This window comes from Echiichthys vipera (genome assembly GCF_963691815.1).
Source record: "Echiichthys vipera genome assembly, chromosome: 1".
In the NCBI taxonomy this organism is placed as follows: Eukaryota; Metazoa; Chordata; class Actinopteri; order Perciformes; family Trachinidae; genus Echiichthys; species Echiichthys vipera.
Genome location: NC_139826.1, coordinates 38,324,184 through 38,348,062, shown reverse-complemented (window position 1 = coordinate 38,348,062; position 23,879 = coordinate 38,324,184). Strand labels below are relative to the sequence as shown.

At 44.6% G+C, this 23,879-nt stretch overlaps 1 protein-coding gene across 1 annotated transcript; it reads right to left on the bottom strand.

The window, feature by feature from the left end:
* Positions 1 to 622: 622 nt before the first annotated feature.
* Positions 623 to 8,435, bottom strand: LOC310952186 (alpha-2Db adrenergic receptor-like; the record flags this gene model as incomplete). The annotated part of the gene is made up of 2 exons (XM_083920710.1): positions 623 to 1,780; positions 8,121 to 8,435. 2 exons carry the CDS (start codon positions 8,433 to 8,435, stop codon positions 623 to 625), a joined length of 1,473 nt encoding a protein of 490 aa, XP_083776836.1.
* Positions 8,436 to 23,879: the final 15,444 nt, after the last annotated feature.

The window sequence follows — 23,879 nt, the reverse complement described above, 5'->3', positions numbered from 1 at the left end:
ATTGCTGCTCCGTGAAAGACTGCACACTTCCACCGGGCTTTCTGTGCTTTATGTCTACTCGAAGTTAAAATTTAAACTTTGGGTGCTGCTGGTGTTTAATTACTCTGAGGCACTGAAAGCCATTAAAATCTCATTGCATGTGCATATACATGCAATGAGTTTACATATACATATATATATATAATTAAAGCGCAGTTGTTTTTTTCTCAGTTCCTTGTAAAGCTGCTTTCATGTCAATAAAAGGATTGCAGAGCCAGTCAGCCCGAGACTTCGGAGCTCTGCAGGGATTTAGTTCACAGCCCTGCGGCCATTTTCCTCTAATTAACATTCAAATTCAAGCAAAGCCCTGTGTTGTAATGTCAAATTGTTATTGCATCAAGGAAACACGTGCACTTGCAGTATTCATGTGTCATAATCATCTTCCTCTGGCTCGTTTACACTAGAATAGAAAGTGATTATTTAATGAATTAATGAGTAGTTGAATAATAAAACAATACGCAGGCTGTATGGCAAGCCCTTTAATGTCGATATGACAGCACAGTGGGGAATAGGATTAAAACTGTGTGCACACACACTTGTGTTAGTGTCTTTTTCTGTATACACACACGTGTACATTCACATCTTATGCTCGTTTGTGAGTCTGGAATAAAATCTTCTTGAAGGCCCTCCTGAAGTCTCGGTTAAAGATGGTGTATATGATGGGGTTCAGGCAGCTGTTGCAGTAACCGATCCAGAAAAACAGGTTGAAGAGTGTGTCAGGGATCGTACACTTCTCTCTGCACACAGCGTGGAGACTGTAAGTGAAGAAGAATGGGAACCAGCAGAGGACAAAAACCCCCATCACCACCGCCAGAACAAAGGTGAAGCGCTTCTCCCTCATCTGTGCCACTTTGTTTTTGGACAGAGACATCTGCCTGCTGCGGATAGGCAGCGGAGACGGGAGGAGGAAGTGGTGGGAGCAGTTCTCGGATGATGCCCACGATATGGAGGCGCAGGTCGGAGGATGAGGAGGAGGCCTCAACCTGTTTGATGGTCCTTCTGCGTCCTTCCTCTCCTCTGTTTTCACACTTCCGCCGGCTCTCCTGGGGAAGCGGAGAGCCATGGAAAACGAGGAGGACGTTTTAATATCGGCTTCGCAGCTCCTCTCCTCCAAGTCAATGTCGTCCAGCTCTCCTCTCCTGTGGCTGCTGCTGTTGCTGTCTATGTTGGACGAGCTGTGGCGGTTGACAGGCCGCGGGCTGTCCAGCTCATACTGAGATGCACCGCAGCCTGCTCCCCTTCTTGGGCAAGTCCTGGGGGTGGCCACAAAGCAGGTCTCGGACTGCGATGGCTGCCGCTCCAGCACGTTCTTCGCCACAAACACAGTGGAGGCTCGCTGCTTGGCAACGCGGTAGATCTTACAATACACGAGTATCATGATGACCCCCGGGGCGAAGAAGGACACGAGGCAGGAGGAAAGGATGTACCACGTCTGATTGTTGAGAAGACACTCCTGCCTCTTTATGTCGCCCTCCTCCTCCTCCGCCTCCAAATCCTCCTCCTTCTGCGTCATGAGGAGCGGCGGGGAGGAGATGACGATAGATATGAGCCACACGATGCTGATCATCGCTTTAATCCGTTTTGGCGTCCGCTTGCGGTTGTAGCTAACGGCTTTGGTGACCGACCAGTAGCGGTCGAGGCTGATGGCGCAGAGGTGGACGATGGAGGACGTGCAAAAGAGCACATCCAGAGCTAGGTAGAAGGAGCACCAGGTGGAACCAAAGTACCAGTAGCCCATGACCTGGAAAAAAGGAGAAACCAATTAAAATATGCTGATGATTTGAGCACCAGTAATGACCTGCAGAGGGAAGTCTGTCTGAGTGGGGAGCCTAAAATATCATTTCACCTCAACATAACAATCCAGGATTTCATTAGTGCCGTGTCGGCTGAATCTATGTTTCGTTTGTATGAAAACCTCGCAGTGACTTTGCCCCCATGGTTTCATTTCAGCCCTCTCGAAAACTATTTAAGCTGACAATCTTTTCACGGCTGCAGGAAGCTGTGAAATATCCATCACATTCCTTCACAGTGTGTGCTCTGCATCCGAAATGAAGTCCGTTTCCGAGAAAGGTGATGCAGTAAAGAAAATATTAGACTCTCTTTCAGCAGCAGTGAAACATTTGGATGATGTTGCATTAGCTTTTCGGGGGAGTTGAACTCTCGGTTGATAGTTTTTTTTGTTAGTTATGAAATGAGGATCTGCAGAAGTTCAGCAGAAGGCTGAGATGAAACTGTTGTCTTTGAGAACTCCGCGGGCAACCAATCAAACAATTCATCAATTAATTAAATAACAAAACAATCAGCAAAAATGAATCTGTTTACGTTCATAAAGCATTCTCTGGTTTCACCTTCTGAAAAAAATCTCTTTAATATCATTAAGTCAAATAAGGGCGCACTCACACTGTCCCTCCGCACCGCGTCCCGGGCTTTAGGGTACTTGTACCCCCCCCCCCCCCCCCCCTCCAGGCCCGTTTGTACTCACACTACCTGGGCCTCGGAGAATGCTTCTTGCTGCCTATACGTCATCACGCCGTAACATGTCACGCATTGATGACGTCAACGCGATGCGTCGCTTTGTTTACAAATCTTTCCGTAGACCTCAGAGTTTTTGTGCGTCTTGTCGACTGCTTTTTAATATTTTCATCGACCAAATCTGCAGTAAACACTCCACCTCCGCATCACACCAACGTGAACCTTTCGCCGCCATTGTTGTTGTTAAATGTCCGCGCATGGTCCCTCCTTCTTTTTTCTATGTTCGAACAGACGCACATAAATTACGTCAGAACCGTCGTAGACCTCGTGCTCGTACACGTGCAAACGCGCTTTACAAAAGCCCACCTCTCTCAGACGGGACATGGACGGCCAGCTGGCAGCAGTTATGCGTGGAGCGGTTGCACTCACACTGGTCAAACGCACTAGGCTTTACCCGAAAAAACGGTTTTGGCCCGGTGCGGAAGGACAGTGTGAGTGCGCCCTAAGTATCATACGTTACCTTTTTTTACACCAGCAATAGTTTGTGACAAAGATCTGTTAAAGTGGATTATTAAAGAACTATTGAGCTCTTATGGACTTTATCTACAGGCGACTATCATGATGTGAAGCACATCTTGTTGTAAATGTACAAGATGATCATTTTCATAGGCGATAACATTCATTCAGATTTTATATTTGGTGGCTATGATTGTAGTGACAAAGCAGAAATCTAATTTTCCTTATTAATCTACAGTATTTGTACTGCTCGCCAAATTCTACATCCACTCACAAAACAATAAAGCTTTTTAAGTAGAGCTGCACCGATACGATACTTAGATAAACTATTGGTTTGCAGTGCACTTTACATGGAAGAAGAGTTATTCATTTGTTTTTGCTGCTAATGTACACTTTGTTACTTGATAATGAATATTAAGTATATTTATATCTGTGTTAATTTACCTTTTCTAACAAGGCTAAATGTTAATGTCAAGCTGGATGCCTTCACACATTCAACAGTAGTATCGGAGCCCAGGTATCGTTATCGGATTGGATCGGAAAACTGGAACGGTGCATCTCTATGTTTAAGTGAACTTGTCATACACTCGCAGCTTTATTTTTACCTTAGATCTGTTTTGTTTTTGTTTCTGTTTGGCTGCTTGATTCTGATGTTGTTGTTTTTTATGTTAAAAGATTTTCTATCGTTTGCATCAGAGTACGCGAGCAAAGGTAAACATTGAGAATTCCTGCTCCTCTCCCACAGAGCTGTTTCACTCAAAGTGGCTTCTGGATGCTCAGCTCAATATCGCTCCACTCAAATCTCTCACTGCGTGCTCGAAAAAACACCAAAAGCTGGTCTGTATCCGATCTAAGGCGCCCGTCTTACTTCCAGGTTGCCAGTGCAAAGAACTCCTTGCCAACCTGTTGGAAAAATATCCACCGTTCCTCGATATGGTGAAAAAATCCTCCCGCTTGAACTTCGCTCACATGATCTGGTTTTCCTACATGCTACGTTTTGGTTTCTTTAGTTTTGTTTCTCAGACATGTCTTGTTACTCATCGACATATTGGCTACTGCAAAAATAATCTCTCTGCAATGAGATAATATCAGCCAATATATTAGTTTATCTGTCCAGCTCTATACGTATATTTAATATATTTAGAGTTTTCGACTGTTGAATGACTCCAAAGAAGCAATACGAAGATGTCACCTTGGCTTGAACTCTGAGAACTTGTGATGGAGGCTTTTGACATTTTCTGGAGTAATAAAGAAACAAGAATTAAAACTAGAACCTCCGCCAAACAGTAAAGGCACAGTTTACATCCAAACTGTCCAGACTCAAATAATATATGAAGTGGAAACTTAGAAAGAATCTAATTAAAGGTATGAAGTGTATTTTCCGGTGAAACGTGAATGCTTAACTTATCAGGTTTGTGCAAAATGTTGTCATAATTAACATCGGAAGTCTTGAGTTATGGACAAGTATGTGTTGTCACAGTGATATTGACCTTTGACCTCCAAATCTAATCAGTTCTTCCTCGAGTTCAAGTGGACTTTTGTGCCAAATTTGAAGAAGATTTTGCATTTAAAAGATCGGGACGGTTGGACGGACAGATGGATGCCGGTGTGGAGGCATAAAAAACAACTACAGGCATGCTATTGTCAGGTATGATCAGGCTCAGGTAAAATGTTTACTACAGTTAGCATCTTAGTTTAGCATGTTATCATGCTAATATGAGCTCATTAGGACTACATTTTGCACTAAATGACATTAGTTTTGCAGTTATTTAGTCTTAAACCAACGTATTGGATTAGTAGATGAAGTCAGAGGAACACCAAAACTTTTCCATAGTTGAGACTGAAAACCCGCAAATGTCCACATCATGGTGGTGCTAGAGGTGGAAGAGTGAACCCACAAAATCAGATGTATTTAATCCTCTGGGGACTTTGAACATCTGTACGAACCGTAGTAGCAATCCATACAAGGGGTGTCGGGATATATAAGTGTGAAATGTGCAAACGGTGGATGAGGACAGCTTGAGATATTTGAGCCAGAGCAACGTTGACATCCCAACAGCTGTTTCACCAGCATGACAAACAGATCTGTCGTCTACCATAGTAAAAAGTAATTATTAGCTGCAGCCCTAAAGTTAATTAATTTGAAGTACTTCATTCTGCAGATGGAGATGTATCATGGCCAGCAGCAGGGGGAATGTACAGTAGCTGCACCGGTCTGAATCTTACTGCAGTGAAAATGTCTCTGTCTTTTCCTCAGTTGTCAGATTATGACACAAGCTGTAAAACCGAAGTAAGACGATGAGTGAACAGCTTTTGTGAACAAAAACGTGTGTCAATAAAATATAATCCTACAGAATCCAAAGCACCAGAGAAGGAAACAGTCTCCAGCAGACAGGAATCATTTACCGATGTGAGACTGTTTCTGATGTTTAATGAAACACAGGAGAAGCTGCAGGTAGATTTCAAGTATTCAAAGCAGGAAGAAGTCAGTGAACTGACATCAGAGAGGGAGAAAGAGAGGAAACGCTGGCTGTACATCAACACGAGGAAGGAAAAAGTAGAATTAATGGATCTAGAATTATTCAGAAAAGGCTAAAAAGTCAAGATATTCTCTTTACCGCAAAGGAGTAGAGCGTCCCATCGCTGCCTAACGATTTATCCAAATTCATTTAATGTATTCAAAGCAAAATTTGAACATTTCTCCAAACGCCATCGACCATGTGTTCCCTTCCAGTCAAATAGAAGATGTTCAGCCTCATTAGCTCTACAGAATTAACGCAACAGTGAATATGTATCAACAAACTACACACACACACACACACACTCTTAGCACGTCCAATATTGGTGTGCTTTTAGGAAGGAGTTGAGAAAACCCTGAAGGACCTTTTTTGATTTCAAAGAACCTTTGAAATCTTGAAATATATTGAATGCCATTGATCTTTTTAACATATTGTGCGTGTGGCGGCCAAGAAGCAGGTGACAAGGACACGGCGATCAACAATAGAATACATTTTGGACAAAAAAATGGACCTTTACAATCACATGAAAAATGGACCTTTACAATCAGAGACCACATGAAAAATGGACCTTTACAATCAGAGACCACGTGAAAAAATGGAATAAACTCTACCCCAAAGACAGACTCTGTAACCACCTGTCCTCATCCACTGTTTGTACATATAACTACGACAAGTAAAGCACTGTAATTTGTGTGTTTTCCACAAATGTTGTACCGTAGAAATTACATCCTGAGCCAAGAAGGAAACCAGGTGACGTAGTATAAGAGTTCCACGTGGTAAGGAGGGTCGGGGTGGTGTTTGGGTCCCTAAACACAGGACTTTCACCCGGGAGACCAGTGTTTATGTCCTGGAAGAACTTCTAGTAGTAGTTACTTCTAAACCTACTGTTGTGGGAATTTTGGACATTTGTGATTCATAATCATAGTTTTGTCAGGTCAGACACAGTTCAGTGTCTCCTCTGTCTCACCTTCTTAATGGATAATGCAAATAACTAACTCATGATGGTATAATGGCATATTTGTGCATCTGTACCCTGTGTTAGAGACACCCAACCAAGGCTATTCGCGTCCTGTCCCTCTCCCTAAAAGACGGTGCGAGATTTGGCATTTCTACTAGACCACTAGACTCTAACTTTGTGAGGATGCAGGGATGAACGTATTTTTGTCTGCAGAGGAAAAATGCTTTGGCAAAATAAACCACGAAGAAAAAGCTGATCCTGTTTGTTGATCTTTATTGAAGAAATCTATTTCCACAACACTACGTCACCAGATTTCCTTCTTTGCGAGCTTTTGAATCTGTAGCACCTAAACTATGGAACGCTCTGCCTGCAACCTTACGATCCGCGGTGTTGGCGTCTTTTAAACATCAGATAAAGACATATCTATTTAGACAGGCCTTTATTTGACCTGTATGCAACACCCATCTGTCGCTACTGCTTGACCACGGCACAAAGATGACGTAGTGTAGAGAGCGGTAGACGTAAGACCTAAAACTCCACACAAGGAGGAAGGCTCAGGGAGTGGAGGGGTCAAACACACAACGGAGAGCTCCTGCCCCATGTGACACCAAAAGTCATCTGTGACTTTTTCATTTTTAAGCTTTATTACATAACGTAAACATAACCCAGACCACGATCTTTACCTAAACATAACCACATAGTTTTTGTAACCTAAACCTAACCAAGTAACGACGGGACCACAACGGGACTCCTAGAGTGTGAAAAAGAGACTCAAAGGGATCCAGGCCAGGCTAATTGCGACCATTACCATGTCAATAGATGATAACGAACTTCTGAACCTACTGGTAGGTGAAGCAGCTCCTTCTAACCCACTGATTACGGCCATTTAATGGAGTGATAACGTCCAAATCTGGCGTGCTAGAAGCTTGCCCGAGGGAAAACACCATCACTTGGTCCACCACTTCGCACCGTTACCATGTCAATAGATGATAACGAACTTCTGAACCTACTGGTAGGTGAAGCAGCTCCTTCTAACCCACTGATTACGGCCATTTAATGGAGTGATAACGTCCAAATCTGGCGTGCTAGAGGCTTGCCCGAGGGATAACACCATCACTTGGTCCACCACTTCGGTCCAGACTGAAATATCTCAACAACTACTGGAGGGACTTTGACTTTTTCTCTAGCGCCACCATGAGGCTGACATTTTCTTGGATGGATAACCACGATATTTAGTACAGACATTCTTGAACCCCAGAGGATGTATCCCAACAATTTTGCAGCACTTTAGCGCCACCACCAGGTGTATATGATTTTGACTTTATGACTGATGGATAGATTTCCATGAAATTTAATGCAGTGAAATTGACCCTTTAACTTTTCATTCAGCACCATTGTCGAGTCAAATGTTTCGTTTGTCCAGTAAAGATTTAGTTAATCTAAAGGTTTGTTTTTCTTTACAATGGTCAGTGCAGCCTCACACATCTAGCTGAGAGTTAATCTTCCAGCCTCCGTCATCAGATGTGGTTAAACCAACACCAGACAAGTGTTCAGATAAGATATTCGGATAAAGATCGCATGTGGATATCAGCTGCAAATGGAGTCAGTCTCCTCACCTCATTAGCCAAGGAGAAGGGGATGACCAGCGTCGCCACCAGTATGTCCGCTGAAGCCAGAGACACCAGGAAGAGGTTCTGAGGCGGCCTCAGGGCTCGGCTGGTGAAAACCGCCACCACGACCAGCACATTCCCCACCACAGTCCCCAGTATGATGACTGTGACCACCAGCACGATGAACACGGACGCCACCTGTGAGTGAGGAAGTAGAGGAGGAGACCTCGACGAGGAAGAGGTCTGGTTGACATTCTCCAAAGAAGAGTTTGGTGGTAAAGTGGCCGACGTCGTGGCCATGAACACATCCGAAAAGTCCATCCTGGTTAAATGACCGACAGTATGAGCCCCATTTTCGTTGTTGTATCTCCAGTGCGTTCACTGCAGACGGATTGTCTTTATACCGATAAAGTACGAAAATGAGTAAAGGAACGAGAGAAAAAAGGGGGAGTGAAGCGAGTGAAAGAAAATCAAAAGCTGTGTCTTTCGTTACAGAAGAAAACCATCCGATAATGTCCTCACCATCTTCAAAATATCAGATTTCTAATCTCTAAAAAATTAAAATACACGCTCATATCTCATAATCCTCACAGCACGACAGCTGGAAACAGTCTTTCAGCGTTTGGTACCTCAGAACGAACTGCTTCACTTCCTGCTGCAACACTTAAAATAAGGATTTGCATGATTTAAGTTAAAAAAAGAAGTCATACCTTTTTAAAAATATCCATTCATAAGCACATCTTAGCCCAGAGCTTGACTTACTGTGCTTAAGCTACAGGACTGGCCTACTTATTTCCAAAGAGACGCGAGGAAATGAGAAAGGCATATGCTACACGCTGGAGTTGGAGCAAGGACAGAAACCCTATTTGAAATGCAAGGTACCCTCATACTGCTGCACTCCGAAAGACATCACTGTGGCGGAAAGAAAGGATTGAAAAGTAGAGGAGAAATAAATGAGTGAATGGGGGAAGAAGAAAAAGGAGTTAGAGGAGGAGGTGATGCAAAAAAAACAAAACAAAAGAGGTAAGAAAAATAAAAACGGAGGTCCTCACTTTCATGCGAGTCGTTGCCGTGCTGAGTGACACTGCTGCTGCCGCTGCTGTTCACTGACTCTCCACTGCTGGAAGAGAGGAGGAGGAGGAGAGAGAGAGAGAGAGAGAGAGAGAGAGAGATGAAAGGAAAGAGTAGGAGATGCATGAAGAGGAGGAGGAGGAGAGGGGAAGGGATGTTTGAAGAAGAAGAGGAGGATTTGAGAGAGTAAGGAAAAGGCCAGAGAGAGCGAGAAGGGATGAGAGGAGGATGAGAGGAAGGTATTTTGACAGGAGAGGAGGGCATTACAAGAGAGTGGGAGGGAGAGAGAGAGAGAGAAAGAGAGAGAGAGAGAGATGGGAGGACAAAGGAGATGCACAGGGAGAGGAGAGGAGGACCGGAGAGGTGGGCACTTCAAGAAAGAGTGGATGAAGATGAAGGGAGAGAGGAGGACAGGAAAGGAAAAAGATGAAGAAAGGAGGAATTAAATGATTAATGAAGGAGAGGAGGGCTACGAGAGAGTGGGATGAAGAGGAAGGGACAGAAGATGAGAGGAAAAGAAGAGGAAAAAGGGGGGAAGAGGAGGACAGGAAAGGAAAAAGATGAAGAAAGGAGGAGGTCAGGATGAAGACAGGAGAGGTGGGCACTACGAGAAAGACACGAAGAAAGAGAGAGAGAGGGAACGAGAGGAAAGGAAGAGAGAAAAGACAAGATGGGAGGAAAGAGGAGAGGAGGACAGAAGGAAAAGAGACGAGTATAAGTAGGAATGGAGAGATTAAATGACTAATGAAAGAGAGGAGGGCTACGAGAGAGTGGGATGAAGAGGAAGAGAAGATGAAAGGAAAAGAGAAAAAGACTGAAGATGGAAGGAAAGAGACGAGATGAGGGTACGGTCACTTCAAGAGAGGAGAGATAGAAGGATGACAAGAAGAAAGAGGAGAGGAATGGGGAGAAGTGAGAAGAAAAAGAGGAAGAGAGAGGAGATAGAGATGTGAGGAAATGAGGAAGGAAGGAAAGACGAGACGGGAGAAGAAGGGATGGAAGAAAGAGGAGAGTACAAGGATGGAGAGGATGGGGTGATGAGGATGAGAGGAGAGGACGAACAGGAAAGGAAACTAGGTTGGAGGAGAGGAAAGTAAAGAAAGAAGAACGGAGGAAAGAAAGGAGAGGAAACAGGGATAGAGGGGAGGTGAGGACAAGAAAAAGAAGAGAAAGAGAAGATGAGAGGGAACAAAAGAGGAGAGGAAAAGGGGGTGAAAGGATAGAAATGAGGGTAAAGAAGGAAAAGAGAAACATTTAAGAGTAAGTGAGAAGAGGACAAGAAAAAGAAGAAGGGAGAGAAGATGAGAGGAAGAGACAGAGGAGGAAAAGAAAGACAAGATGAGGAAACGGTCTCTTCAAGAGAGGAGAGATAGAAGGATGACAAGAAGAAAGAGGAGAGGAATGGGGAGAAGCGAGAAGAGGAAGAGGAAGAGGGAAGAGATAGAGATGTGAGGAAATGAGGAAGGAAAGGAAAGACGAGACGGTAGAAGAAGGGAGAGAAGAAAGAGGAGAGATAGATGGATGACAAGAAGAAAGAGGAGAGGAATGGGGAGAAGCGAGAAGACAAAGAGGAAGAGAGAGGAGATAGAGATGTGAGGAAATGAGGAAGGAAAGGAAAGACGAGATGGGAGAAGAAGGGATGGAAGAAAGAGGAGAGTTCAATGATGGAGAGGATGGGGTGATGAGGACGAGAGGAAAGGAGAGGAGAGGAGAAGACAAACAGGAAAGGAAACTAGGTTGGAGGAGAGGAAAGAAAAGAAAGGGAAGAACGGAGGAAAGAAAGGAGAGGAAACAGGGATAGAGGGGAGGTGAGGACAAGAAAAGAGAGGAAAGGAGGAGAAAGAGAAGATGAGAGGGGAAAAAAAGAGGAGAGGAAAGGGGGGCGAAAGGATAGAAACGAGGGTAAAGAAGGAAAAGAGAAACATATTTAAGAGTAAGTGAGAAGAGGACAAGAAAAAGAAGAAGGGAGAGAAGATGAGAGGAAAAGACAGAAGATGGAAGGAAAGAACAGAGGAGGAAAAGAAAGACAAGATGAGATGACAAGAAGAAAGAGGAGAGGAATGGGGAGAAGCGAGAGGAAAAAGAGGAAGAGAAGAGAGGAGATAGAGATGTGAGGAAATGAGGAAGGAAAGGAAAGATGAGACGGGAGAAGAAGGGATGGAAGAAAGAGGAGAGTTCAATGATGGAGAGAACGGGGTGATGAGGACGAGAGAAAAGGAAAGGAGAAAAAAGGATAGAGGAGAAGACAAACAGGAAAGGAAACTAGGTTGGAGGAGAGGAAAGAACAGAGGAAAGAAAGGAGAGAACAGGGATAGAGGGGAGGTGAGGAGAAAGAGAAGATGAGGAGAGAGAAAGGGGGGAGTAAGGATGGAAACAAGGGTAAAGAAATAAAAGACAAAAATATATAAAAGAGTAAGTGAGGAGAGGAAAAGAAGAGAGGACAAATAAGGGGTAGAAGAAGAAAGAGAAGAGGAAGAAGGAAGGGACGAGAGGGAACAGGAGAGGAGAGACGAAGATAGGAGGAGGAGAGGAAAAAGAAAAGAAGGCATGAGGGGTTAAGAAAGAGGAGAGGAAATGTATGGAAGGGAGGAGACAAAAGAGGAAAGGAAAGAAACAAAAGGACAGGAGAAAGAAGAGAGGAGAGGAAAGGGGAGAAAGAAGAGAGGAAAGGGGAGGAAGAAAGGATGAAAACAAGGGTAAAGGAGGAAAATAGAAAACTATAAGAGAGGAAGTGAGACTATGAAACAAAGGATGAAAGAAAAAGAAGAGAGGACGAGAGAGAAGGAAAAGAAGGGAGGAGACAAAAGAGGAAAGGAAAGAAGAGAGGAGAGGAAAGGGGAGGAAGAAAGGATGAAAACGAGGGTAAAGGAGGAAAATAGAAAAGTATAAAAGAGGAAGTGAGACTGAAACAAAGGATGAAAGAAAAAGGAGAGGACGAGAGAGAAAATTAGGCGTAAGAAGAGAAAAACAAAGGACGAGAGGAGAGGAAAAAGAAAAGAAGGAATGAGACTGAAGAAGAAAGGGAAGAAACAAAAGGACAGGAGAAGAGAGGAAGCAATGAAAGAGAAGAGGAAAGAAAGGAAGCAATGAAAGAGAAGAGGAAAGAAAGGAAGCAATGAAAGAGAAGAGGAAAGAAAGGAAGCAATGAAAGAGAAGAGGAAAGAAAGGAAGCAATGAAAGAGAAGAGGAGAAAAATAGAAAACCCAAAAGGATGAAATGAAAAGAGAAGATTGAAAAGAGAGGATTGGAGAAGAGAAGAGAGCTCTTCAAAGAGACAGACTCGACTTTTGAGTGACCATCGATCAATTCCCATTTATCCTGAAATGAGTCGAGAGAGAGAGAGAGAAAGAGAGAGAGAGAGCTTTTATTCAATCAGCCTGATGCTCTTAATTTAGCCGTCTGGCGCTGATGGCTGACATGTAGGCAGATGGAGCAGCCTGCAGCGCGGTTACAGTTCTCCTGCACCCGAACACAACGCCGCCCTCTGTGACACTCACATGCCTTTTATATCCGCTTTACAAGGAGAGGACCCCTTACATCACACATCACAACACCCCGCGTGACACCAATCAAGGCGGGCGGGGGGGTTATAATCCCATGATGCCACAGCCTGCGGGCGTACTTAGCAACAGATCGGGGAGAGTAGATATACGGGATCATCTCCCCACTGTTGTGACACTGGCTGCCGCGTAAACATCAACAACTCCTTCCTCCAGAGGGGGGGGGGCGTTGACTACGGGCGTGCTCACAGCTGTTTATTCAACCTAAAGAGCGTTCGGCGCTTTAGGTCGGCGGGAATAATGAGAATTCACACGTCACCGCCGATTGAATTAGGGGCTTGCGAGGCGATAATGAAGGTCTCGCGGACGGGATAAGAGACCAAATCAAATCAATGACCCTCGTACTCTATTCACAGAAGAGAGCTTCATCAGCCGCTACTAGGAAAGAAATGTAAAGCATTCCTCGAAGCATTATGTGATGAATCTATGTATTTATGCTGAACAGGAGTGGAATCCGTCAGCGTTATACTTGTTCGCCATAATAGCGTGCTGAAGGTGATGTTGACCCTCTTAGTTTTTTGCCTGGGAACACGCTGTTTGCATACGAGTACAGCAAAACTGTAGCTGTGTTAGATTTAGGGCGCACTCACACTTTCCTTCCGCACCGCGCCCCGGGCTTTAGGGTCCTTGTCCCCGCTCCCTCTCCCCCCGCGCCCCAGCCCCGTTTGTACTCACACTGCCTGGGCAAATGCTTCTTGCTGTCCATACGTCATCACGCCGTAACACGTCACACGCATTGATCGCGTGGGTGGCTTTGTTTCCAAATCTTTCCGTAGACCTCGGAGTTTTTGTGCGTCTTGTCGACTGTTTTTGAATATTTTCATCGACCAATTCTGCAGTAAACACTCCACCTCCGCATCACACCAACGTGAACCTTTCACCGCCATTGTTGTTGTTGTTAAATGTCCGCGCATGGTCCGTCGTTCTATTTTCTATGTCCTAACAGGCGGACATACCGCTACCGCCTTAGGGCTCGTGCTCGTGCTCGTACACGTGCACACGCTCGTGCTCGTACATGTGCAAACACGCTCTACAAAAGCCCACCTCTTTCAAGCGGGCAGTGGACGGCCCGCTGTCCGCAGTTATGCGCGGAACGGGTGCACTCACACTGCTTAAAGGTTCTAGGCTTTAGCTGAAAAACCGGTTTTGGCGCGGTACAGAAGGACAGTGTGAGTGCACCATTAATGTCTGCAGAAGCCGCTTTTAAAAAGAAATGTTAATTTTTGGGAAACTTTCTTGAAGGTAGGCATCTGTCACGGAGGTCGGGGAGCTGTACCTTTTTAGCTGTTAAGTCAATTCTTCTCTCTTTCTCTTTGCCCCTAAAGCCCCTCAGTCCACCCCCTCCAGCATTCAGACGAGGCAAGGGCGGTGAACGATCATGACACAAGGGCGGGGATCAGCAACAGCAGCTATAGCAACAGGCTGTTTCCTGCTAGCACAGGCGCTAACATTAGCTTGTTGCTCCTGACCTGCATTTGCTGTCTCGGTAGTATTTGTATTTGAGAGTTCTGTCACAGTAAGGCGGATAGGTTTCCATGAAATTAGTTTCAAACAAACAATAGAAACAAAACAGATAAATGCAAAAATACATTCATGCATAAATAAATAACTTGATTATTCAAAATAAACAAGTTAAAGAAAAACAGGAAAATGTAAAATAACAAAAGAAACAGATCATGTACATTTCCTGCACCTGTCATAGACGTCCAAATGAACAGTTCAAAGGTCAAGTGATGAACGTCAATATGACGTCCAAGTTGGGTCATGGTTGGACGTCCAATGAGTGGAGCTAGTTTGGACGTTGAATAGATGTCCAGATTTGGTCATGGACCGACAAACCCAACATAGACATGACCTGCACGTGTATCCCACGTCCAGTGTTTAGTGGGTTTATATTTGGGTGTCATCTGCGTACATGAATAATAGCCTACTCTGTCCCAAGCCCATTGTTTCCTGGTGATAATGAGTCCAAATAAATACAGTGTGTGTTCACGGTGATGTAGGAACAGTGTGACAGTGTGACTCATTGATGTGTTTTTAACCACACAGAGGAAGAAGCGTTAACAGGCTGTGATACACAACACTTGCTGGTAGATTCATTCACTGTTGTTGACAATAAGAGAGACGTATAATCAGACTTAAATAAATGTGGTAATGTTTGCACAGCTTATGGTGATGCGTCAGCAAACAGGCAGCAGACAACACCATCAGAGGCATGTCTTTGGATACCTACTGAGGTAAATAGTAGCTCTTTAGCCGCTAAGTCTGTCTGCCGTTAGAGGCTTTAAGGTTGTGTGCAGCGGGTTTATCCAAACTCAAAGAGGCTAAAAAGCACAGAGCTGCAGAGCAGGGCGATACAGGCTGGCAACATTTATGTTTTTTTAGGTGAGTTTTTGGATTCAGGAGACAGACTTCAGCTAACATTAGCTTTTGTGTGGGTGTTTCCAGAGGCTGTGGTGGACCCTGCTGCTCCCTGATGGTGCCAACCTGTGTCGGGATGTGTTTAGTCGGGGTGAGATTACAAAGCTGTATATTTTAGGTTGCTGATACCACCCTAAAACTGAGAAGCTTGACTCAGTAAGCTGCAGGCGTGTGGCGAAGGAGTTACAAGAGAGAGCATGTTGTATAATTTGTTAATAATTAGAAGTCACGTTTTGGGGAAAACTGCATATTTAGTTAGAGGAGGAACCGTACAGAGAGAGAGAGAGAGAGAGAGAGAGAGAGAGAGAGGTAGAGATAAAGGAGGAAGGGCCTTGCTCAAGGGCAAACACTGTGTGAGTCTTTATGTTTTGTGGGAAGTGAAAAGATCCATCCCTTCATCTCTCAAGACTCAAAAACCCAGAGGACAGAACTGACAGTCGGCTCAAAAGCTTTCAGTACAGCCTTAAAGTTTGCGTGATTGGTATTGATCATGTTAAGCTGATGTGTACAGCTGTAGAAGAACACTTCAGTTGGATTTTGATTTAAAGTCTGGCGTGATATTTTGTTCACAGCTGGTTTGTTTTGAGCAGTTGTTCTGAAACTGGAAGCATTTCCCCCCAAAGGCCAGTTTGTTTGGGCGTTTATGAACCAGGCCTGTGTGTCTGGCCTGAGGCGGATTCTTTTACGGTTAGATTTCTGACCATTAAGGTGCCGTCATTACGAACGTGGGTATATTTGAAACCGTGTGTTTCTCTGCACAGTTTCGCCATATAGTGAACTTATTGGAAAGTCCCGTTTCAGCAGTCGCGTGTGGACAGGAAAACCGCAATTTCTTGTTGACATTGATTGACGTCACACTGTGCAACGGTAAACGGTAAGTTGTATCCATGGAGACCTGTATTTTTCTGTGACTGACACGACTCCCACTCCACATTATCCTAAATTTGACTGATTTTAAATTCATGAGTGACAGTGAGAAGTAACTCAACTTCTTCAGTCCACACGAAGGAATCTGCGCGGCCTCGGTTCACCGTTGTTTTTCCAGTATGAATGTTTCCAGCCTTGTGATTGGCTGAAATGGCACTCCTGTTAGGAGTGCTATCTCCACCTACTGCTTTGGCACGTGCGTGGTGATTGTTTGAGGCGGACTTTGCGGTTTCATGTAGACAGAGATATATTTTATCACACGGTGATGTGGACTTCTTTTTTTAACCAGGGGCCATAAAAGTTTGGTTATAAAAATCCCCTTGTTCATGTGGATCCGACCTAAGAGAACAGTTTACTCCCACATGGCATTTGTTTATTTTCGATAGCAGTTGAACGTTGCACACAAACGAACCAAGAGACAAATGCAACAATTGTCCCATTTCAGCTCTTGAATGGCAACAAAGCAAACGCTGTGAGAAAACTTTGAATAATAAGCATTTTAATAGAAACCCAGATCAAAGTTTAATGTTTAATAGAGATGATTTCCGACACTGACATTTTCAGGTTCAGCCTCCCTTAAGTGCAATCAAATCACCACAAATTAATCAATTTGCTGCGGTGAATTTATTTGTTCCTGTGGGAAATTAATAACACCACAAGCTGAAGTCTACAGAAGGTAGAGCAACAACAGAGCCTGACATTTGGAAGATTTATCTAAATGGAAAACATTAAAAAAAAACAAATAACTCTTGCAGGGTATTTCATAATTAAAGAGACATCATTTTACATCTGTCTAGGGGGGAAGAGGGACAATTCAGGAACCAATTCATTAGGTCTGTTTAACGAGTGACCGAGGTTCAGGGATGTTCATAAGGCCGGGCTAAAGCGCGTTGAGCCGCCCCGCTGGAGGACAAAATAAACGCTTTAGTTTTTGATATATGAGGAGTTCTATTACAAAACGAGATAAAAGCCAAATTTATACAGAACCTTTTCACTGCTTCATCAGTGTTTCTGCCAAATCTCTTTATTTCCCTGTTTAAAATGGTCTCAAGATGCAGTTCCTTTCCAAACCGCGACCAGCGCCAAACCTATTTTCAGCCCAAATGCGATACGTCCTCTCGACCAATCAGAGTTCAGTGAGCGTTCTATGCGATCCAACATGGCGGCGCTCTGAAGCGGGAGAGTTTTTTGTCTTGTCCGTCCGTTCAACATGTTCAGACTCAGTGAAATTGAAAAAAACGACTAAAAACAAATGAAAAACACCACAAAAACTGACAAAAACGACTAAAAACAGATGTAAACATTAGAAAAACAACTAAAAACAGATGAAAACATTAGAAAAACAACTAAAAACAGATGAAAAAACGATTAAAAACAGATGAAAACACCACAAAAAAGTGAAAAAATTACTATAAACTGATGAAAACTCTCGACCAATCAGAATTCAGTGAGCGCTCCATGCGATCCAACATGGCGGCGCTCTGAAGCAGGAGAGTTCTTTGTTTCGTCCGTCCGTTCAACACGTTCAGACTGAGCCATAAAAAACATTTTGACAAGATAAATTGAATATTAACCAAATGTGTGGGTCTGGGTTAAAAAATGTAATTTTCCTGAAAACTATTCAAATGGATTTATAGCGTTTTGGAAAAGTCACCCCTGGTAAATTCCCCTTTTGTAGGTTTGAGCAACAGCCCCTCAAAATGTCTGAGGCGGCCTGAGTCTGGAGCTCTGCAGCTGGACCCTTCTCACCACAAGAGCTGGGAGTCTTACAGGGTTATCTTTTAACTGTGCTATATAAATATATATGAACTTGAACCTGACCTTGAACTTGAAGATGTCTGGACGAGTGTTTCTTCGACTAAGTGGCGAGCAGCGACGCCAGAGGCAAAGCAATCGTCCCGCTCTGAACAGGCATGTTCAGAAAAAGGTGCTGCATGAGTATTTCTAAATGGCAATTAGCTCTCCATATAAGTGGGCCACGTCGAGGTAAAGCCAGAATGGCAGAAACAGAAACATGCCAGCTGGCTTTATATGGCAGCTGTCTCTCCTCAGTGGTGGGAGAGGGATTTTCCATGACATGAAATGGAAACAAGTACCTTCACCTGCCTTGCTCCAGCACAAAAATGAAACTCTATACATAATTTTTGCACCTTAAGTGTTTAAGTGTCTCCCAGTTTTCTGCTATAAACTTCAAACCCAAAAGGCAGAAATAAAACTGAATAAATTAAATTTAGAAGCAACATGATTTCTGAGTATTATCTGTAAACTAGAATTACTGTACATGATATTATGTGTGGAGTGAAATTCATTCTGTCTCTCATCTCATCTTCATCCGCTTATCCGGGGTCGGGTCTCAGGGGCAGCAGCTTTAGCAGGGGACCCCAAACTTCCCTTTCCCGGGCCACATTAACCAGCTCTAACTGGGGGATCCTGAGGCGTTCCCAGGCCAGTGTGGAGATCTAATCTCTCCACCTGGTCCTGGGTCTTCCCCGAGGCCTCCTCCCAGCTGGACGTGCCTGGAACACCTCCCTAGGGAGGCGCCCAGGGTTCATCCTTACCAGATGATCCTGAACCACCTCAACTGGCTCCTTTCAACGCAAAGGAGCAGCGGCTCTACTCCGAGTTCCTCACGGATGCTGAACTTCTGCCCCTCTCTCTAAGGGAGACTCCAGACCCCCTCCTGAGGAAACACATTTCACACGCTTGGACCTGGACCTGGTTCTTTGGGTCCTGACCCAGCTTTCATGACCACAGGTGAGGGTAGGAACCAAGATTGACCAGTAGATCCAGAGCTTTGTCTTCCTCAGCTCTCTTTTCGTCACAACGGTGCGGTAGAGCGACTGCAGCTCTGCCCCTGCTGCTCCGATTCTCCGGCCAAACTCACGCTCCATCGTCCCCTCACTCGTGAACAAGATCCCGAAGTACTTGAACTCCTTCACTTGGGGTCAGGACTCATTCCCTACCCGTAGTAAGTTTCATTCTGTGTTGAATATAAAGAAGAACATTGAATGAGACTGAAAGGAAAAGTTATAAAAAGGTGAGAGACAGTGATGAGAGATTATTCAGTGTAAATGGATCTGAAAACAGTGACTCACACAGGTACACACGTCTGTCTTTGAAAGTATTTTGGGAAACGTTGTCGGCTCCATATGAATTTCTCTTGTATTAGGATTCATCCTTCAAGCATTCTGTAATAATGTGTCCATGTGTAATCACCAGAGAATAAATGACAGCCACCAGGAATGTGAAGGAATTTACTTTAAGGGAAGAATGACAGAGGGTTCATTTTTTTATTTCATGCCGGCCCCGTGCATCTCTGCAGGTGTTCAGCTGAAGTCAAAAATATTTCAAATGAATAAACCGTGGTGATGCATTACAGGGGGGAGCCCGTCCACTGCACCGCTAAATCACTCTGAAGTTTTCTACGGAGCTGCTGCAGCAGCGGTTTTTGGGAAGCAGCCTGAACCCTGTTTGACAGCTCTGCGGCAACGACTTAAAAATGGAGCTCAGAACCAAACTGGGGGGAAAAATTCTCCATTTTCTTTTTTTTCCCCTTTTGCATTTAATAGCCTGGAGAGGGAAGAGGGTGCCGGGGGGAGGGTGACGTTTGCGGACCCTCTGGGTGAGTCATAGTCATATCTCTGACTCTGATGGAGAGGGAGAGAGAGAGAGAGAGAGGCAGACAATACAGAGAGGAGATAAACACAAAGACTAAACAGAGAGTTCAACAGAGAGAGGGGCAAACCCTCTGAGGACAGGCCAACGCGACTCTCAGGCTATAAAATATCTCACAAAGGTTTTAAACCCCCCTTTTATAAGGTCCAAAAATCCAGACAGGGAGAAAGTCTTGCCAGGGGAGTAAAGCTAAACTCAAACATTGTCTGTCTTTTGAATATCAACTAAGCTCAGTGATAGAATATCAACTAGCAGGAGGAGGAGGCACAGGCCGACTTCATGTAGGACAAACTTTGTCATAAGAAATGCTGCAGATGATTCAGACAGTTGTTTGAGTCAGAAGCTCTCAGCATTGTAAGCGGTGCTGCAGGTGAAAAGCAGCTGGGAGTTATAGTTACGATTTATTGAGGAAGGTCTGGGGCGGGGACGTCAAACATACGGCCCTGGGCTAGAAAAAGCCTGCCAAAGGGGTGTAATCCGGCCCGCGGGATGACTTTGCATTGAAGTGTGAAAATTGCAGATAAGTAATTAATTCCATTGTTTTGATCGAATGTACTGCCGGGGGCCTGGTTGTCCTCATGAGAGTAACAGGCCCTTTGGTGGTTACACGGATTTATTGTGTTCTCAAAGAAAAATGGACCAGCTCCTGTTTCATGACAGAGGTAAATGAAGCCAGGGTGCTCAGTGTTTTCACCGCACCTTTCGGGGCGCGAGGAATCCACGCCTCTTTCAAGGCGTAGTCACACTGTCCTTCCGCACCACGACCCGGGCTTTAGGGTACTTGTCCCCCCTCCCTCTCCCCCCGCGTCCCAGCCCCGTTTGTACTCACACTACCTGGGCCTCGGCGAATGCTTCTTGCTGTCCATACGCCATCACGCCGTAACATGTCACACGCATTGATGACGTGTGTGTCGCTTTGTTTACAAATCTTTCCACAGACCTCAGAGTTTTTGTGCGTCTTGTCGACTGTTTTTGAATCTTTTCATCGACCAAATCTGCAGTAAACACTCCACCTCCACAATCACACCAACGTGAACCTTTCACCGCCATTGTTGTCCTTGTTAAATGTCCGCGCATGGTCCGTCCTTCTATTTACATGTCCGAACAGGCGGACATAACGCTACTGCCGTAGGGCTTGTGCTCATGCTCGTGCTCGTGCTCGTACACGTGCGCACGCTCGTGCTCGTACATGTGCAAACGGCTCCGCTGAAGCCCACCTCTTTCAAGCGGGCCGTGGACGGGTGCACTCACACTGCTTAAAGGTACTAGGCTTTAGCTGAAAAAACGGTTTTGGCCCCGGCCAGAAGGACAGTGTGAGTGCGCCCTCAGACTCCTCATGGACAAGAATACAAGATGTAGCAAGAGCGACTGAGAACAGATTCTATTAATAAATTATTGGCAGGTAGGAGGAAACAGTCTGTTTTTAGTTTAGCGCTGCAGCTGAGAAAGTTAGACTCCTCATTGCTAATGAAACAGCATCAAAGCTCTGAGGGCGAGTTTGTGAAGATCTGCTGAAGGCTGCAGGAATTGTGTGTTAAGCTACAGGCTTTTGCCAATGTCAGTCTTACGGCAGATAGGATTTTGGATCTTTCTGGAGTGGTTTTACTGGTTTGGCACTTGAAAAACATAATTATGGCATAATGGGGGCACAAAAAGTGATAAATGTAGTTGAGTGAAGGATGAAAAAGGAGGGTTTAAACTCGGGATGAGGATCAGGTCGGTGTATTGGTCCCAAAACACAGAACGTTACCATGGGGACCGGTGTTTGTGTCCTGGAAGAACTAAGACTAACCCAAGCCCCTCCACAGCGACTTCCTGGTTGATCCAATAAGGAAGTGCCAAAAATTGCAGTTCTCAGAGTGGCCACTGGGGGCTGGTTTCATAATTGAGCACTCACACTGTCCATTCATACCATGCCCAAGCACGCTTTTACAGTTAAATCCTCAAGGGACTAACTAGGGAAACCATTTCTTTGTGCTTTGTACACGGATGCCTGATGAAACGGGAATGAGACAAACAGCTGGAAGGACACTGTTGTCTCTTATATCTTTGTATTCTGCAGAATTAAAATGGCCCTTTACTGGAACCAGGTGGTGGAAAGACCTACAAACATACTACTCTACATACTCCACTGGAATCCAGTAGCAGTTTTTTTTTTCAGTGACTTTCCACACAAAAAAATCGTTGGCGACTTCTGCCCTGACAGAACAGCAAAAGCCATACTGAGATGTCTTTCAAAGTAACCTTTTCATCCCCAACTTTCTAATGAATCTGCTGACGTTTTAAATGGAGACAGAAAAAGGAAACTACAAACACTCCAGTATGCTGAGTGGCACTCTCCATACAGTTTCTTTGTAATACGAATGGATTTTTTTTCAGTCCATGTCTTCTTTGTGTGTGTCAGACGTCGAGCAGCTTTAGAAATCTTTTTTTTGGAGAGCCTTTTACAGAGGCTGGGCTCTATTATCCTGTAGCTCTCCAGTGCCACGAATAAGCCTTTTTATTATCTTCGTCTAAATAACATCATCACCCACAATGCTTTTCTTCAAGTACAAGAAAAAAAGAGAGATAAATTGGGTACCAGAGCTTTAACGATTTCTGGGGCGGCAGTCCATAGGTGATTTGGCTGGGAACCGGAGGGTCGCTGGTCGAGTCCCTGTAAGGACCAATAATGGAGCGTGGACTGGTGGCTGGAGAGGTGCTGTTGAGCAATGCACCGAATCCCCAACTGCTCGTGATGCCGGTCACTGGCAGCCCCCTCGCTCTAACATCTCTCCATTTGTTGCATGTATTGAATTCCCCCATTGTGGAACAAATAAAGGAATTCTTCTTCTTCTTCTTCTTCTTCCTCTTCCTCTTCCTCTTCTAGTCGATGGACAGAAAAAGAATCACCCCGGAGGATAATCGATTAATCGTCGTTTTCAGCCTCTCAGATACGGAGAGTTCCTGTTTTTCTCGATTAATCGATTGAATGACTGAATATAAAAATAAACATCAGTGGCAGACCTACAGGGTACCTTTACTGCTATAAAAAAAGGTGATTTTGTGGGTTATTCTTCAGAGTAAAGAGACAACAGGAAATAAGGGGCGATGTCCAACAAAGGTCCTTCGGCCGGTCTCGAATCGGAGGAGATGCACTTACACGGTCAGCACCCCCCTGAAATCGGCCTAACCTTTCAATAAGCCAATTTCACAAAACAGAAATTGAATGAGGCGTTTATTAGATTAAAGATAAATGTCTTATCAATGCTGCTTGTCGGTTCCTTTTGATTGCGGTGCAAAAAAAGACGAACATCAGGAGGGGGTTGTATGAATGTCTACAAGAATTCGCCGAGTTCTAAGATATTTTTGATGAGGCGTTGCAGTTTCATAGAGGAAGCTTTTGTTCTTCTTAGCTTGTTCATAACAATTCACTCTGTGGTTCTGTAAATGATGGACTTGCTGGACATACACGTGGTTGTTGTGCATCTCTGGCTTTGGATGTACCCGTGCACTCGTTGATGACGTCACTATTCAAGTAACGGTTCTCGATTCACGCTGCGTAGGCTATATTAGAGTGAGGCCCCCTATACATGATACACAGAAAAAACACCGTTGCATAGTTTGAATTGCTCTCCACAGCCCTGAGACGCTGCTGTTGTCTTTCCCCCCATGTTACAGATCAGCCCCCAGTGTTACCGCTCTGTCATGATACATTTTCTCAACCCTTGTTGCCTTCGTTTGCCGTGACGGTGGCTCGATGAAAGTGATCCCCTCGCCTTTGCCTTCTACAAAACTTAAGAGCAGCAGAAAACAGGTGGTTAATCCGTGGCCGTAGAGGCCGACAGTGTCCTCTCTCTCATCATCGCGCCCCCGACGCACTGTGAAGAGACAGTGTTGCTCCTCTCCGCTCGCTCCCCGCAACGCTCTTGAAATAAATCTAAAAGCACAAAACGGAGCCGATGCATAACTGGAAACACAGAGTCCACCCAAGTGTTCAGCGGAAAGATGAGTAATAATAATTGCTCAACAGAGAAGGATGATGGGAGGTGAGAGCGTGAGGAATCTGTCTTAAATTTATATCTGGATGTTAAAGGCACCAAATGACTTGCTTTAAAGAATTTTGTTAGTT